Consider the following 17,191-nt stretch of genomic DNA (forward strand, 5'->3'; position numbering starts at 1 on the left):
TGGTGTACAGGCTTCTCACTGCGGTGGCTTCTCTTGTTGTGGAGCACGGGCTCTAGGCGCGTGGGCTCAGTAGGTGTGGCTCACGGGCTCTAGAGCGCAGGCTTAGTAGTTGTCGCACACGGGCTTAGTTGCTCTGTGGCATATGGGATCTTCCCAGACCAGGGCTTGAACCTGTGTCCCCTGCATGGGCAGGTGGATTCCTACCCACTGCGCCACCAGGGAAGTCCCCACTCAGTACTTTTGACCTTAACATTATACCTCGACTGATACATGTTTCTCTGCAGTTACTTTAAAACAAAATACCATTTTCCCCAAAAAGATGCGCATCTTTCTCCCAGGTGTCTTCTTGACCGTGAAACGATGAGACCTTTCGAGTACTTTTATTTTCTGTTTTCCCCTCGTTCTCTTCTTTCAGATCTTGGGAGTCCTTTTACTTCTGCCTCCCTCCATCTCACCTGCCTGCGACTCTTTTACTTTGAATAGACAGTTTAGTACATCTTGAATAGATATCTATTAAAATTTCTTTGGGGATAAAGTCCTTTGTTTCAAGAGGACTTATTTATCATGTAAGTTATACATTCTTAGATATTCGATTATTATCTAAATGTATATTACATGATATAACCTGAAAGATTCATTGCTCATATTACCCTTTCTCATCATCTTCCCTGTTACCATGTCTCTATTCTGGTTTATTTTTTCTTAGTTAGAACCCTTTCTCAATTATTTTTCTCAATTGGGGTAACTGAGAAAATAGACTCTCTCAATTCTTGCATATTTGCAGTTTTTTTCATATATCAAAGTGTAAGTTTTGTTGGTATAGAATTCTTTTCTCTCTGTCCCCTGTGAATGGGATTCAACTCTCTCTCTCTTTCTCTTTTTTTAAAGTATAACAGATTAGAAGTCCAATGAGGAGCTGATCTTTTATCTTTTATAACTTACTTGCTTTTTATAGCTGGGTGCTTAAGTATGATTCAGCATCCATGAACTTTTATCCCTGATACCTTTTAATGTACATTTTCTTTCATTATAATACTCTACTTTTTGCAGTAATAAAATATACATAATATAAAATTTACCATTTTAACCATTTTTAAGCATACAGTTCAGTGACATTAAGCACAATAAACATTGTTGTACAACCATCACTGTCATCCATCTCTAGAACTTCTTCATCTTCCCAAACTGAAACTTTGTACCATTAAACAATAACTCCCCCTTCCACAGCCCCATTCAAGCACCATTCTACTTTCTGTTTGAATCTGATGACTCTAAATACCTCTTAAAAGTGGAATTAGGGCTTCCCTGGTGGCGCAGTGGTTGAGAGTCCACCTGCCGATGCAAGGGACACGGGTTCGTGCCCCAGTCCGGGAAGATCCCACATGCCGCGGAGCGGCTAGGCCTGTGAGCCATGGCTGCTGAGGCTGCACGTCTGGAGCCTGTGCTCCACAACGGGAGAGGCCACAACAGTGAGAGGCCCGCGTAAACGCAAAAAAAAAAAAAAAAGTGGAATTACACAGTATGTGACCTTTTGTGACTGGCTTGTTTCACTTAGTGTAATGCCTTCAGGGTTCATCCATGTTACTATGTCAGGATTTCCTTCTTTTTTAAGGCTGAATAATATTCCCTTATATATTACGTATGTACCACATTTTGTTTAGCCATTCATCCATCGATGGACATTTGAGTTTGTTTCCACCTTTTGGCTTTTGTGAGTATGCTGCTATAAACTTGGCTGTACAAATATATTTTCGAGTCCCTGCTTTCACTTCTTCTGGGTATACACCCAGAAGTGGAATTGCAGGTCTTATGGTAATCTGTGTTTAATTTTTTTGAGGAACTGCCATACTATTGTATTTTCCATAGTGGTACCACCAGTTTACATTTTCATCGGCAGCACACAAAGCTTTTATTTTATCCACATCTGTGCCAATCCTTGTTATTTTCTGTTTTTTGATTATAGCCATTCTAATGGGTGTGATTTTAATATACATTTCTAATCTGTCAGTTTAAAAAAAATCTGTCTCCTATGCTAGGAGGGCTCTGTGACATTGAACCTGAGAGTAGAGAACTCATAGCACCTTGCTTGCTTGGTCTTCTGTTCTTAGAATATTTTATTTTTATAGAATATTTTGAGCCCATTTATATCTGAAATATAAATGATGTGAATTCAGTGATTTGCAGTTATACAGGTCTGTATCAGTGTCTTCATCTCAGTTTCCTCATCTGTGAAATGAGGGTCTTTGGTGATTTACTTCCTAGATTGTCTGATTCAGCTGTAGCATTATTTGCATACTTATAGAATAAAGGTCAGAATTACTGCAAGGCATTTACCAGCCCTCCATAGATTGCGGAAGTCCTCCCTTTCTACCTGTCTTCTCATACATACAGGTTAAAGGCCAACAACACAGGTCTACTTATTCCCTAATCATCCTTCATAATCTCTTTTAATTTTTCCTTCTGCCTGATTCTTTCCTCCACTGATTCTAACCTTCCTTCACACTTTGGTTTGGTGGAAGTCTTACTCTAAACTTCAGATAACAGCTGAGATCTCACTTGAAGAAGTCTTCCCAGTTCTCTGTGACCTAAATTAATTTCTAAATTGTTATTCTCATAAACCTTGAATTTTTAGACTTATCACATTATGCCTTTTATTAGAAGGGTGTGTGTGTGTGTGATTTTTACTTGACCCTTCCCCATAGTTTAATAAGGTTCTACACTGCTGGAACCATATCTTACTCATAGTATGACCTTGTGCCTATGTCAGGGCAAGTAAGTACTTAGTATATTTTAACTGAATTTGAGCAAGAGTGGAAAAAACGTGTATTGACCAGTAATCAGTTTTGTGGCTTGGTGTTGCTATTTTGTCTAGGAAATGTAATCAACAATATTTTCAGTAGATTTTCATTGTATTTTATATCTACCTTTTAGGACCAGTGTTTCTTAAGTCAGCAATAAAATTAACTACAGCAGGAACTTCATTAAAGCTACAATTTAGGATATGAAATGTGAAAGGTTTCTAACTTTACCCTGTATATTTCACATATATCGTTAGTCACTGTTAGACACTTTGGTCTTGCTTTATATAATTCAGTGCTGAATGTGTATTTTAATGAGAGAGTTTTTGACATCAACATTTTTAACTTTCGTCTAATTTATAATATTAACTGTGAGTTCATGGAAATAGCTGCCTCTATAGATTATGGTTTGAGACTGCTAATAAGTTCAGTCAGTAATACATGATCTTTAGCTCCTAAACTGTGAATGGTAGATTTCACTTTTTGTTCAGATCTATGTCTGAATTGAAAGGGGTCACAGTGTCTGAATGCTGAATAAAGCAGTAGAATGCTAATCAGAAGATAGAAGTACTAGACTCACTCCATTATTAACTTACACTCTGTTCAGGAATCGACATGGGTATTGGTGTCTTTTTTAAACTGGTATTAATAGTCTCTGCTACTTGATAGTTTGTGAAGTGCTTCATCACCACCATTTAAAAAATGTTTTAAATTCTTGTAGCGTTTTGAAGTAGTTATCTATTATCCCTGTTTTATAGATGCGGAAATTGAGACTTAGAGAAATTCAGTCACTGAAGATTTGGCTAGCAGTAAAATAAGTAATAGACTTGGAACTAGACCCCAGGATTTACCCCACAGTTAAGACTGTTAGCTGCACTCATGCTGTGGTGTGTTTTTTTGTTTATAGGATTCTACATAAATGCACTGATGTTATTATCAACAAGTTATCTTGAATGTCACTACAGTGTGTGTATATATATATATTCCATTGCATGTATAAATCTGTTTCCCTCGGTGGTGTCTGGTAACAGATTAAACTTCAGGAGTATGATTTTCATTACTTCTTCCAAGTGAATGATTTTGAAAGCTATAAAAAGCATTTTTCTATTTTTAAAATTTTCCTTCAAACCAATGTTTCCTTTCAGAATTAGAAAATAATTAAAAAAACATGATTATCTGATGTTAACTGTTAATCCTTAAGTATATAATTAAAATTTTTGTTCAATACTTGATTAAAAACTATTTCTGAATTTTCTGTCTTTATTCCACAGAATGATAAATAACGCTTATCATCTCTAGAAAAGATATTGATTCACCTCATGTAAAGTATGCTCAGTTCCTTTCCAGTGGTGTAAGTATCTAATTCTTCTCTTAACTTTCATCCTCTCAATTGTTTTAATAAAATTAAAAAATCATTATGATTATGATCAAAAAATGACAGCAGGCGTTTGTAGAGTTGAAAGAATTTTTTCATAGTTATGTGGTAAGGAATGAATTTTCAAATCTATCAACTTTCTCTTTTACCATTTCTGTTTCAAGTTTGAAGTCTAACATTAATTTTCAATTGAACATAAAATTACATATAATTTTAAACTGCTTAATAGCCTAGAAATTTGTGAAACAGATGGCTGGTATTAAATACCTTGTGACAAGCAGAATATTGGAAGAATGCTACCTTAATGCTGCCTTTTGTATGCAAACTACTAAGCACCTTAGCCATTTTCTTTACCTACTGGGGATAATAATGTAGTTAAGTCTATTAGCTAACGTAGCTGGTAGACTTTCTTTGGAGTCTGGCAAAAAATACAAGTTGGATGGTGGTATTATGTAGAGAGGTTTTTTTGTGCTAGGACATGAGCTGTAACCACTAGTTCATATTAAATAGGCCTCTGAATAAAAGTATTCTAGAGAAGACAAAGTATCTATTAGCTCATTAAATACATCTTTAGAGTCTAGTGCAGAGTGCCTTTAGCGTAAGCATTTTCTAAAATTTGGTTCAACCTGTATTTCAATTAAATTCCTTCTGTTTTGGTTGACAGTTCTATAATCCAGTAAGTAGACATTAAGATAGATTTTCCTTGTTATTTAGGTTTTTCATTAAACTTTTTTCTTCTCTCATTGGCTTTATCATATATCGAAAAGTCTCTGGAATAGGCCAGGTGGTGTGAACTGTAGCCTGAGTTGCTGCTAAGTAGCTGTGTCCTTGGGAAAGGGAAGGCACTGTGTTTGCTTTGGGCCTGAGTTTCCCTTTTTTAAAAAATACAATTTATTTGTTAATGGCTGTATTCTATAGCCATTAGAATGTAAGCATCATGAGGCCAGGAATTTTTGCCTAATTTGTTCCCTGTTGCATCCTCTCTGCCTTGTACATGGTCTGACACATAGGGGTCACTCAGTAAATGTTAGTTGAATGATTTTTGTCTAAATAGTCTCCTGTTCTCTGATTGCACACCTAATTTATATCTCCCTCTATAAACTTGGATGTTTTTATCAACACTAGGATTTTATTTTCCCAAATGTGTATAAGGTGGCTGTAATTTAAAAATCTCAAACTTAATTAGTGATAATTTCAAAATAACTATTAAAGTGTGATTATAAATTGAATATAATCTTATTTTTCTCAAAATCTTTTTGTTATGAAAAGAACATTTTTATACTATTACTTGTAGTCATAGTCTCTCTTCTCTGCGTTAGTCAGTTCTGCCACTGGTTTGAATTATAGAATCATTTTACCATACTGTGAAGCTCAATCCCCAGCAAATCTTCATTTCTTACTTATTCTCACTCTTGTCATTTTCTTACTTTAAAACTGCCTCTCCTTTGATGGTATTAATAATTGTGGGAGTAATGTGCCATAAATAGTAAGAATGGCCTTAGTACATCTTTAGTTGGTTAATATTATGACTGATGCAATAATGTGTTAAATCATCATGGAATAAATACCATGTATGACAAACAAAACTAATACATGACTAGGCCATATTTTGCCTAGTCATTCTAGATAAAAAGATAAAGACAGCAGTCAAGCTGAAGAAAATGCTGTGTTATCCAATAAGGTCTTATTATCTGTTGATGATTTACAGGTAAGGTAGTTGTTTCATTTTTGCACATATGATTTCAAGATTAATCATTTGTGAATGCTTTAACCTTCATGATTATAGGATTTAGTTTAAGAAAGTATGTTCTGGACCTCGGGCCTTATCCAAGAAGGGTTTACATATCCAAGTAGGGGTAAAATTTATTGTAAAATACGTTTACTATTATGATCTAATAGTATGGTCTTTTAGAATGTCAGTTTATGAACTGAGGCATAATTCCTGAATTTAATTGTTCTTTTATGCTTCAGACATTGTCTGTGTTATTACAGTGTCAAAATTCTTCTCACATCATTTTCAATTATTGTTGGCCTGAGTCTGCATTCAGATTAGTAATTTGAAGTGAAAGCTGTTCCTTATCCTGTGAACAGTTCTTCTGCTACATAGGAAAATTAATTCAGTTCTTACATGTTATCTTTTTCTGTTATAAAAGAATTGCTGATATCATGGACTTAGATGACCTTTGTAGGTCATTTTTGCCATAATTTCATGATTATGTGCTTAAACTAGGTGAATTATAAGAAATAAAATTCGAAAATGACAGAAAGTGTACCTTTGTTTATGTTAATACCACTGGAATATTGTTCTCAATATCCAAGAAAGCTTCTAATCTTGGCATTTTCTCAGTAAAATATTGTACCTTCAGTGTCATATGCATGATTAGATCCTGCTCATTTTGCCACTATCATTCTGCTCTATAGGAGTCATACATTTTATTCTAGAAATTGTAGATCTTTTTACTTTAGGTATATCTTTGTATTAGGGACCTCTCCTGGTACAAGGCACAGACATCTAATTTAAACAAGGTGAAGCATAAAGGGAAGTTTATGCTCTTACATCACAATATAGCAAGAAGAGCAGGGGTGGACTTCCATGGTGGTCCAGTGGTTAAGACTCTGCGCTTCCACTGCAGGGGGCACACAGGTTCAATCCCTGGTGGGGAAGAAGAGCAGGGATGAGGTAGGGGCTTAGGAATGACTAGAACAAGGGATATGAACACTGTAGAACTTTCCCCTTTGCTCTGCATTTCTTAGTGTGCCTGCTTTATTTTCCTGCAAACTAGCTTCTTCTGCATGGTGAGGAATATACCAGACTAACATCTTCCCACAGCTGAGCACAGTTACAGTGACTGTCCATCTTCCTTCTACTCTAACCTGAATATTTTGAGGAGAACAAGGCTTGGTTTCCTTGTGTGCCCACCCTGTTGGCCAGAAGGTAGTGTATTTTGAGTGACATCCCCAAGAACATGTGATTGGAAACAATGAGGCATTCTGTGCAGACAAAATAATAGGTGCCTTCTGTTATCTCCTTTTATGACTTTGGATTAAAAGTGTTTCCCATAGTCAAGGAATCTGAAATAACATAATATTACATTGCTTCAGATACTGGAATCTTTAGTTCTGGTAGTTCTAATAAAAGCTTTAGGATGGATACTTTTCAGTTAACAGGTTAAATTCTTGTAATTTATTTTAGTTTTATGCTAATATATACAGAGTGCTGTTCCATACAGAGAGACGTTTGAAGAATTATGTACAGAATACTATCTGCTCTGATATAAATGGGATAGGAAAATATCATAATTGATTTTTTTTGTCTGTATAATAAAACGGTCCTTGAAATCTCGTATCTAAACAAGGTCAGTTTATGACGAATTTTGTAAGTATGAAGACTTTCAAAGCATGAAGTTAGCAATGGACAACTCCATTTTCAAGAGAAAAGAATAATGTACAGAAACCTGAATTTACCAAATCAGTAAGTTAAGAGGTAAATTATTTGGATTACTAAAGGGATTAGGCAGCTACTTTAAAAAAGAACTTCCTAGGATTAAGAATTAATGTGTTACTAAGCACTTGATAGAAAGGACCAAGGGCCAAGGGTTAAGATAGAAACTAAAGTGTCAGGTGTCTCTTATAAGCCATTAGGAAAATGTTTACACAGCTTTTTCAACAAATTTTGAATGTAATATACCTACTGAAAAATGTACAAATCAGTAGTGTACAACTTGGTGAATGTTCACAGCTAATGTACCTATGTAATGTAACTAGCATAGAACAGAACATTACCAACACTGCATAGCATTTTAATAATAGAACATTTGTGTTAATAAGCAAGGTGTACTATTCTTCTGACATCAGTCAGGAGAAAAAGTAAATGAGTTACTCTGGTTGAAAGTTTTTTTTTTCTCTCTCTCTCTCCCAACTAGCTGATGGTATGTTATGGGGGGTGTGGGGGAGGCGGTGGTATATGAAGCTAACAAGAAAATTAGCAGAGTACAGTTGTAATTGCCAAAGATTTAGAATAGCTAATAATTGGCAACCATCCAGGTGTCCAAAATAGAATGGCTAAGCAAAACTGTGGTATATTCCTACAATGAAGTACTATTCAGTAATAAAAAGGAACAAACTGCTGATATATACAACATCGTAGATGAATCTCAAAAACTTTATACTGAAAGAAGCCTTACACAAAAGAGTACATAGAAATTCCATTTAGATGAGGTTCTGGATCAGACAAAAGTAGTCTGTCGTGGGAAAAAAATCTGAGCAGTGATTGCCTCTGAGGGAAGAGGACAGGGACTGACCAGGAAGGGGCATGAGGGAACTTCCTGGGGTGATGGTAATACTCTGTAACTTCATAGGGATTTGAATTTCACAGGTGGCTGTACTTCTCAGAACTCATAGATGGTAAACATAAGATTTGCATATTTTATTTTATCTAAATTTTACTTCAAGAGAAAAAAATACCTGAACAAATACTGAGCTCTAATTAATGATATACATGTGGAAGTATTTAGGGGGAACTGTACAGATGTCTGTAACTGATTTTGAAATGCATCAAAAGATGAGATGAATAGAGGGATGGATGCATAAGGAATGGATGGATATGTAGTAAAGCAAGTAAAATGTTAATGGTAAAATCTAGGTGGTTAGTGTATGGGCATTCACTGTAAATTTATTTCAACTTTTCTCTGTGTTTAAAAGTTTACATTATAAAACCTTGAAGGAAAAAAACTAGGCAATCAGGAAAGAATGTAATAATCATGAAAACAGGACTTTTATGATGAATAGCTTGTCACAAATGAATATTGGAAGAGGGCAAAAGAAAATGTTTATAGGTATAAGGCAGATACTATGGCCCATGGGCACAGATGATGTGCAGCATATTATTTTAGGTCCACAAAATGTTTGTTTTTATTTTTAATGAGCCTGTCTCTAAAACTAGAACCGTTTCACATAAAAATTATAGATTTCTGCCTGCTTATTTTAATTTTATATATTTATTTAAAATTTTTATTTATTTATTTATTTTTGGCTGCATTGGGCTCTCTCTGGTTGCTGCCAGGGGGGCTACTCTTTGTTGTGGTGCACGGGCTCTAGACACGCGGGCTTCAGTAACTGTGGCATGTGGGCTCTACAGCGCAGGCTCAGTAGTTGTGGCGCACGGGCTCATTTGCTCCGCAGCATGTGGGATCTTCCTGGACCAGGGATCGAACCCGTGTCCCCTTCATTGACAGGCGGATTGTCAACTGCTGCGCCACCAGGGAAGTCCCGCCTGCTATTTTTAAAAGGACTTAGAAGACAAAGCAATCATTGCAATAGAATAGAGACTCCAAAGGTAGATACAGATTTGTGTGGAAATTTTGTATATGATAAAGGTGGCCTTTCAGACCAGAGGAGAAGAGATGTATTACTCAGTAAAGCATATTGGACAAATGAGCTATCCATTTGGGAAAAGATAAAGCTCAAATCCTTTCACACTCATTAGGCAAATATAAATTCTAGATGGAGCAAGGATCTTAAATATAAAAAACTGTTACTAGGACCCCTAGTCCATCAGTAGGTTTTATCTAAGTGGTTTAAACTGGAGATTTAAAAAGGACAAAAGCCTGTGTCCCATATCATTTGATTCCAGTAAGTCCTGCCGTATATTGGAAAGCAGAATGATGCATGCTTTTGGAGTCAGTAAGGTTTAAATCTTTTCTATGTCTTAATCAGACTTGTTTGTAAGATACAAAAGCATTGTGAGCCTTAGTTTCCTCAACGATCAATCAATCAATATACAACTTAAAAAAAAACTACAGAGGGTTGTCATGAGGAGCTGAGATTACATTACATGAAGCTCTTGCCCGGTGCCTGCCTGGAGTGTATGTTCAGTAAATGTTTAGTATAGAGGGATAGAGAAGCAGATCTCCAAGAGCTTAGGGGAGCTGGCCCAGAGTAGAAGTTTACCTGGAAAGGATGAGAAAACTCTTTGGCATTTATTTCCATCAGCAGGCACTTACTGAGAGCCTGCTGCATGCCATGCAACCTCTTCAGCACTAGGACTATAAAAATAAAAACAGAAGAAATTCCCACTTAAAAAAAATCTGAAGAAAGTCAGGTTTTATAAGAAAAGAATTCAAGTAGTGAGAATTTTTACGATATTTGACAACTCCCTTGAACTTAATATTGTTGTTGACTCTGAGGCATTTTCTGGTGTGCTACAGTATCTTGTGTTATTTAAAGGAAGCATAATGGAGAAGCAATTTCCTAAGAAAAATGAATAGTTCAGTTTGGCCACAACCACGCAAGATCCATTTCTTGGGATAACTATTAAGAGAGAATACATTACAGAGATGAAAACTCATGAAATTGCAAAGTGGTGGGTGAAATGGTGCTCGATAAATTTTTTTGTGTGCCTCTCTTACTTTTCCATTTAAATATTCTTGCTGGTGATTAGTATTTCCTTGGGCTAAGCTTACCAAACTGTTTGTCTACAGTAAGTGAAGTCACAGAGTTCCTAGGTCAGTTTTGCTGATAAAACAAAATATTACTGTCATTATAATATGTTAATAATAATGTCTTAATCATTTTCAGTAAAGAGTTGATATAGAAATATTTTATCTTCTGTGCATTCTCAATACATACTGATATATTCTTTGGTAGATATTGTAAATAAAGGAACTTAAAAAATTTTTTTTTTGTTTTAGTTTGCTGGAAACCATGTCTCACTATACAGATGAACCCAGATTTACCATAGAGCAGATAGATCTGCTTCAGCGCCTTCGACGTACTGGAATGACTAAACATGAAATTCTCCATGCCTTGGAAACTTTGGACCGTCTTGATCAAGAGCATAGCGACAAGTTTGGAAGAAGGTCCAGCTATGGAGGAAGTTCATATGGGAATACTACCAATAATATTTCAGCATCTTCCTCTACAGCGACAGCTTCCACACAGACCCAGCATTCTGGAATGTCCCCATCACCTAGCAACAGTTATGATACCTCCCCACAGCCTTGTACTACCAATCAGAATGGGAGGGAGAATAACGAGCGATTATCCACATCCAATGGAAAGATGTCACCAACTCGCTACCATGCAAACAGCATGGGTCAGAGGTCATACAGTTTTGAAGCCTCAGAAGAGGACCTAGATGTAGATGATAAAGTAGAGGAATTAATGAGGTTAGTCCCTTTCTTATTCAGAGTCCGCCAAATGTTTATGTTCTTAAGACTGATTTTGAGTAATGAAGCTGTATTTCAGCTCTTTACCTATAAGAACTGTGATGCCCCCTTCCCCTATAGTGATAAAAAAATTAAAATTTTTATGTTTTTAATTCAAAAACATTTAATTTTCTTCTCTACTTAAGTTCTCTTTGCTGCTTGATAAGTCTTTTCCATTCTGTTATCAAAGCAAAGGTTAGCCTTCTCTTTATGGCTCTAATCACTAACATCTGAATTTTCTGAATTTCTGAATTTTCTGAATTTCTAACAAACATATTATATATTTTCTAACAAACATATTATAATCCTTAAATCCATTGTTAAGTACTTTTTCTGATAGGATGGCTTTATCATGATATGTATACTCTTAATTTTTCCCTCCAACATGCCAATCAACAAAATAATTTTGAGCACCTGTTTAAAAAGCAATGTTCTTAAGCAGACAAATAGACATGGTTTCTACCCTTAAGAAGCTAAAGTTGTAATTTTAGCAATAGATGCCATACACACACACACACACACACACATGTTATCTATTAATGTTATCTATTACAAAATAAGTGTAAACAGTTAGAGTTTGAAACACTGAGAAAAGAAGTCCAGTTTCAACAGAGGTGATTAGGAAAGGCTTCACCCTGGACCTGGGACATTTTGAGGGCAGCACTGATGTGCTTTCCATTGTGTGTCTCCAGGATCTAGAACTGTCCTTGGCACACGTTAAGGGCCTAGTATGTCAAGTGAATGGATGAATTTGAGCTAAGCTTTAAAGGATAGCTTCTGTTTTGAAATATAGGAGCTTTATTTAAAGTTAAGGGAATGGTAACAGGTAGAAAAGGCAAGACATGATTAGTCTTATAAAAACTGCAGATTGGCTAGATATGGTAATAAGAATAGTATATTAAGAGGCGGTACAGATTTTGGGAAGATTTGAATTCCATATACATAATTTATGTTTAACTTGGTGGAAATTAAAGGAGTCCTTACAGGTCTGTAGGAAAGAGTTGATAAAAGCATTGTTTTCAGTAGATTATCGCTACTGTAGTAGGGAGGAGAGCCTGCAGGTAGATTAGTTACAGTATATATGAAAGAAACTGGAGCAGGAATTTGTCAAATAAAATTATAACCTATGATTATGAGTTGTAGTTCTTCTGTAAGACTTTAGGACTTGAAGATAGTATAATGGTGACTTAATACTGCCATATGGAACATCTATCCTATAGTACCACAAAGGTAAAATATCTTTTGAACAAACTGTCCTGAATTTATTTTTAGGGTGGAACTGCCATATAGGGAATTCTGGGCTAAATGGACTATTGTATCTATTGGGTCAGCCAAAAAGTTCGTTTAGTTAATGAATATGCTGTTCAATAAAGTTTTTGGTGGAAATGAAAAATGTCTTTTATTTTTACTTAAAACCGAACGAACTTTTTGGCCAATCCAATAGATTTCAACGTAATTCCTGTAATGAATAGTTTCATAGAGCAGCTACAGGGCCCTATTATTTAAGCTTTGTGAAACTTAAGAATATAAAAGATCAGCTTGGCTTTTAATTCATTTTCACTTGCTTAAACAGCTGGCCAAAGTTTAGATGTTCCTTTTGAATTTAACATCTATATCACTGTCAGGATTAAGAGAGAGGACCATTTGGGCAAATAGAAGTTACTTTAGTAGTTAAAATGTAAGAAGGTTAGCTTTTAATTATGCTAGTAGAGTGGGTATCAACAATAAAATTTGTTAGAATGGTAGCCTGTTTTTTGTTGTTGTTGCCGTCGTTAATCAGTTTTAATGAGCTTTAAAAATAATAGTTAGTTCCCAAATGTGTGTTAGCCTAACAAGAAATTTGGGAAAACTTTCTTCTTAACAAAAGTCTCTGGAAGATTGTCCAGAGTCTAAAACTTGACTATAATGATCTAAAAAATTGACTATTAACTCTAAGGTTATCATAATGTTGTAGTTCAACTGTGTCCTCAAAATAAACAGAAAACCTATTTAGTCAGGACTAGGGTTTGTAGTTAAATCCAGCAGTTACACACATTCAGGTGTCATCATTAGATATATATGTGTTTATAATTGTTATCAGTATTTAATTTACATACATCCTACCTTGTTGCATAGGTAGGATACTTTATGGCTTCTTTCTTAGAACTCCTGTGGTGTCCTCTACTCATCTAGTGGTCTCGTTGAACCTTCTGGCTCTGTGGTCCTCCGCCATTGTGCCCTCACCCACATCTGCACTCTTCCTTTGTGCCCACCTCTTGTTTTTCTCAAGTTTGCAAATAGTACCAATCCTTAGGTTTGAGGGGGAAGTTGATTACATGACTGGTTTCGCTTTTAATCATTACAACCATGCTGTGTGTGAGGTACAGCAGAGACATTGAGATTCACCAAAATTAAGTAACTGACCCAAGGAAACGTAAATATTACGTGGCAGAGCTGAATTCTAACCCACGTCTCTATTACCAGTGTGTCTGTCGCTGGTATCTGTTGCCTCTGTAAATAAATTTTTCACGTGTGTAGATTTCAGTAACTAATTTTAGGAATGGTGGTTAATGTAACTCAAGACAAAGTGTGAAAGCCATAATGGACTCATCCCCCCTTCTTCCCCCATGTGATATTTGCCACGTCAAATCAATCACTTAACTAGCCTAATGAGTTTTTATTTGGTAGAATGTTAGAGAAAGTTTTGAGTAGTGAATCTTTCTGAGTACCCTGTGCCCACATAGAGGTACACTGCCCTTTGCCCACTCAACACTGTGGTGACATAGTGGGTTGGATTTGGTGGTCTCTAGGTGGGGAGAATGGATACCTGAATGCCTTCCTGCCTCCTTTTCTACATGTGTCATATGTAATTCACCTCTTGTATGCTTACATTCCCCGACCTCCAGAGCACTCAGCCATAAGTAGAGCTTTCAAATTTCATAATCCACTGGGTCCACGAACTTAACTCCTAATAATTTCAAGGTATGCAAAGGAGGCTTTTTTTTTTTTGTAAAACTTGATTAATTTGTAACTGTATACCTGATTAGCTTGTTAAGAATCAGAAAGAGAGTAACTGCTACTTTTTCCATTTTTGGATTGATCAGGGTTAAAAAAAAAATGAAAGGGAAACTAGAATGTGAATTCTCAGCAAATTGTTGAATATAACATTTTAGGAAGGACTTTAAAGCCAGGAGCTAGAATAAAGACCGATTTTCCATGTTAATATTTTTTAAACGTATCTGTTAATATATATGTTTATATATAGGTGTATATGTACATCTGCTAATATAATAGTGTGTACCTATTAAAGTGTATCTGTCCTATTGTGTATATATAAAATAACAATTGAAATGAGGCTTAATCAGAATTAATAAACAATGTCATATAAAAGATTATTCCTAACTACCCATGTACTAAATTTCATGAGTGTTTAGTATGTTATCTAGGATCCTGAGACTTTCTTCTGAGTTGGTTATCCATATGCCTAAAAATAGCTTATTTACTTGTGTAGGTAGGGATTTATGTTCTACAAAACATAATAATCAGTTACCATGTTGTTCATACAGATAGAATAGCTTTTGTTTTAACATTATCTTTTAAAATTCTAAATTATGCTTTATCTCCATGAGTAGAAATTAAAGGGAGAAGGGTTTTATTCATATGTGAAAGAATTTGTGTGTAATTATATTTTCCCACCTGTGAAATAGTCCGTCTTGGTAGGTATTGCTCCATCTCTGGAAGTCTTGGAGATAGATGTCTACTTTAAAGGGTCCTACAGAATGTGTAGTGTATATCAACTAAGAGAATATGGAAGATCTTAAAACATACCACTTTTAAACATTCAGTCTTTAATAGCCTTTGTTCCAGAAAAGGAAGTATTACCGTTTTGAGCTAGTATACATAACTCTCTACCATTCTGTTTTGAGAAGCTTAAACATATTTGATATTAAGAATTTAGAGCTGTTTTATAAATTATCTAGATCAGGTTTTCCATTTTACAACCTTTTATCTTCAACTACAGATTTGTTCATTCATGGAACAAATTAAGCACTATTATATGCAAACCCCATGATGAATAAGACACAATCTTTGTGCTAAAGGACTTTGTAGGCTAGTAGGAGAGATAAGACCAGATCAGGAACAACTATAATACAGAATAGCATGTAATATATTCTCATGTGAGTAGTATAATCAAAATGGTAAAGTTAGTTATTGGAAGAAAAGATCTTTCTTTAGCTCTGAGGATCAGGGAGAACTTCTCTGAGTAGGTGGCAATTATTATTATTTTAAGATGTCTTTAAAAAGGGTAATTTCACAAAGAGGCATTACTGAGTGTATATAAGTGGTTAGATACAAATAGAGTGGTAGCTTATCTTGGAAATAAACTATAGAGTCAAAGAAAGTTCAGCCTACACTTCACTTTTATTCCATAAGACTGGAGGAGTAGAAATCATGAAAAGTGTGAGATTTTATAAGATAAGGGAGGAAAAGTGGATTCATTCTCCTTAAAGATGTCAAATTTTAGATGAAGAGAGGAAGTAAGGAGTAGATGAGAGAGTTAGATTTGGAGTCAATGAAGGAGCTTTCACACCAGGAAATTGGTGACTTCACAGGGCACAGTGTGGACAACATTAGGAGAGGCAGGTCGTTAAAGAAGGTGGAATGAGTGAGGGGGAATATGTGAAAGTTTAAAGAACAAATTTAACCCAGTAGAATGGAAGTTTTTGAAATACATAAGAGAATTGGACACAGTGAAAGTTAAATGCTGTTACTATTTTGAAAATACCTAGTGTAACCAACCAAATGACACAACGCTTGTATCTAAGTTGACTGTATAGAAGTCTTTTCATGGTGCTTTAAAATACCCAATGCAGATTTACTTCAGTCTTACATACTTAGAGCAGATTGTTTGTTTATTCTTTTCCTGGGATTCTTTCCAGGGTATTATAAAATAATAGTCATTGTTTATGTAGTGCTTTTACAGTTTCAAAAAGTTTTACGTTGAAGAATTTAAAAATTTTTTATACTATATACACATACACATTTGATATTAAATTTTGTTTAAATTTAATTTCAGTGCTTGGAGAAAAATCTTAAAAGGCTTGTGGTGGGGGGTATTAATGTTCTCATTTTACCAGATGATGTAACCAGCTTTATTAAATGACTTGCCCAAGCACACTCTTATCTCTTAAGTTTTATGTTTTTCTTCAACTTGAAAAAACTTCTCTCTGGTAAAGCAGTTGAGTAAAGCGGGTATTTTGGTTTTTTTAAAACTCATTGTGGCTACTTAGAAACTTGCCAAGGATCTAAAAATATAGTCTCTGAGTGAGGGTAAGTGAACTGCTGCTCTCTTGCAGACTTTTTGGGGTTCCTTCTGTCTTGCTGCAGTCCTTGGTAATATCATACTGCAGGGCTGTGAATAATTCACAAACCGGATATGCCCTACTGGAATAATTGAGTGTTATCTCCTCTTTGTGACTTAGTCTCTAGGTGAAATTGATTTTAAATAAATTGATTTAAATTCCAATTTAAATCAGTAATCAAGAAAATACCATTTAATCATTTTCCCCACAAAAGCACATTTTTATTTAACCTTAATAGATAGTCTCTTAAACTCAGTTTTCATTTTCCTAGAGGGACATTCTATACATTGAAATGCAATGCTTTATTTAAATTTTTTCAGGTTAGTTTTGCATCTGTATCAGAAACCAAATGATTTGGTTGTTCTATTTACATAAGCCAATTGAAATAGATACTGCTGAAGTTTATCTCTTGCTCTACTGATTGTTGATGGATATTTGACAGCCATATGGTAATGTAGACAGTTATTTTGT

The 17,191-nt window shown here is 35.2% G+C and overlaps 1 protein-coding gene across 9 annotated transcripts in view; it reads left to right on the forward strand.

Annotated features, from left to right (window-relative positions):
* The window catches only part of HMBOX1 (homeobox containing 1), a 177,182-nt gene that overhangs the window by 80,136 nt on the left and 79,855 nt on the right, over positions 1–17,191 (forward strand). For all 9 annotated transcript variants that reach the window (XM_082617673.1, XM_082617672.1, XM_082617678.1 and 6 more), the window contains 2 exons: positions 4,070–4,149; positions 10,863–11,339. In XM_082617673.1, the coding sequence (XP_082473799.1) occupies positions 4,127–4,149; positions 10,863–11,339 (500 nt within the window). In that variant the 5' untranslated portion in view covers positions 4,070–4,126. The remainder of the gene's footprint in view (positions 1–4,069; positions 4,150–10,862; positions 11,340–17,191) is intronic.

Source organism: Mesoplodon mirus (genome assembly GCF_964341445.2).
Source record: "Mesoplodon mirus genome assembly, chromosome: 1".
Lineage (NCBI taxonomy): Eukaryota > Metazoa > Chordata > Mammalia > Artiodactyla > Ziphiidae > Mesoplodon > Mesoplodon mirus.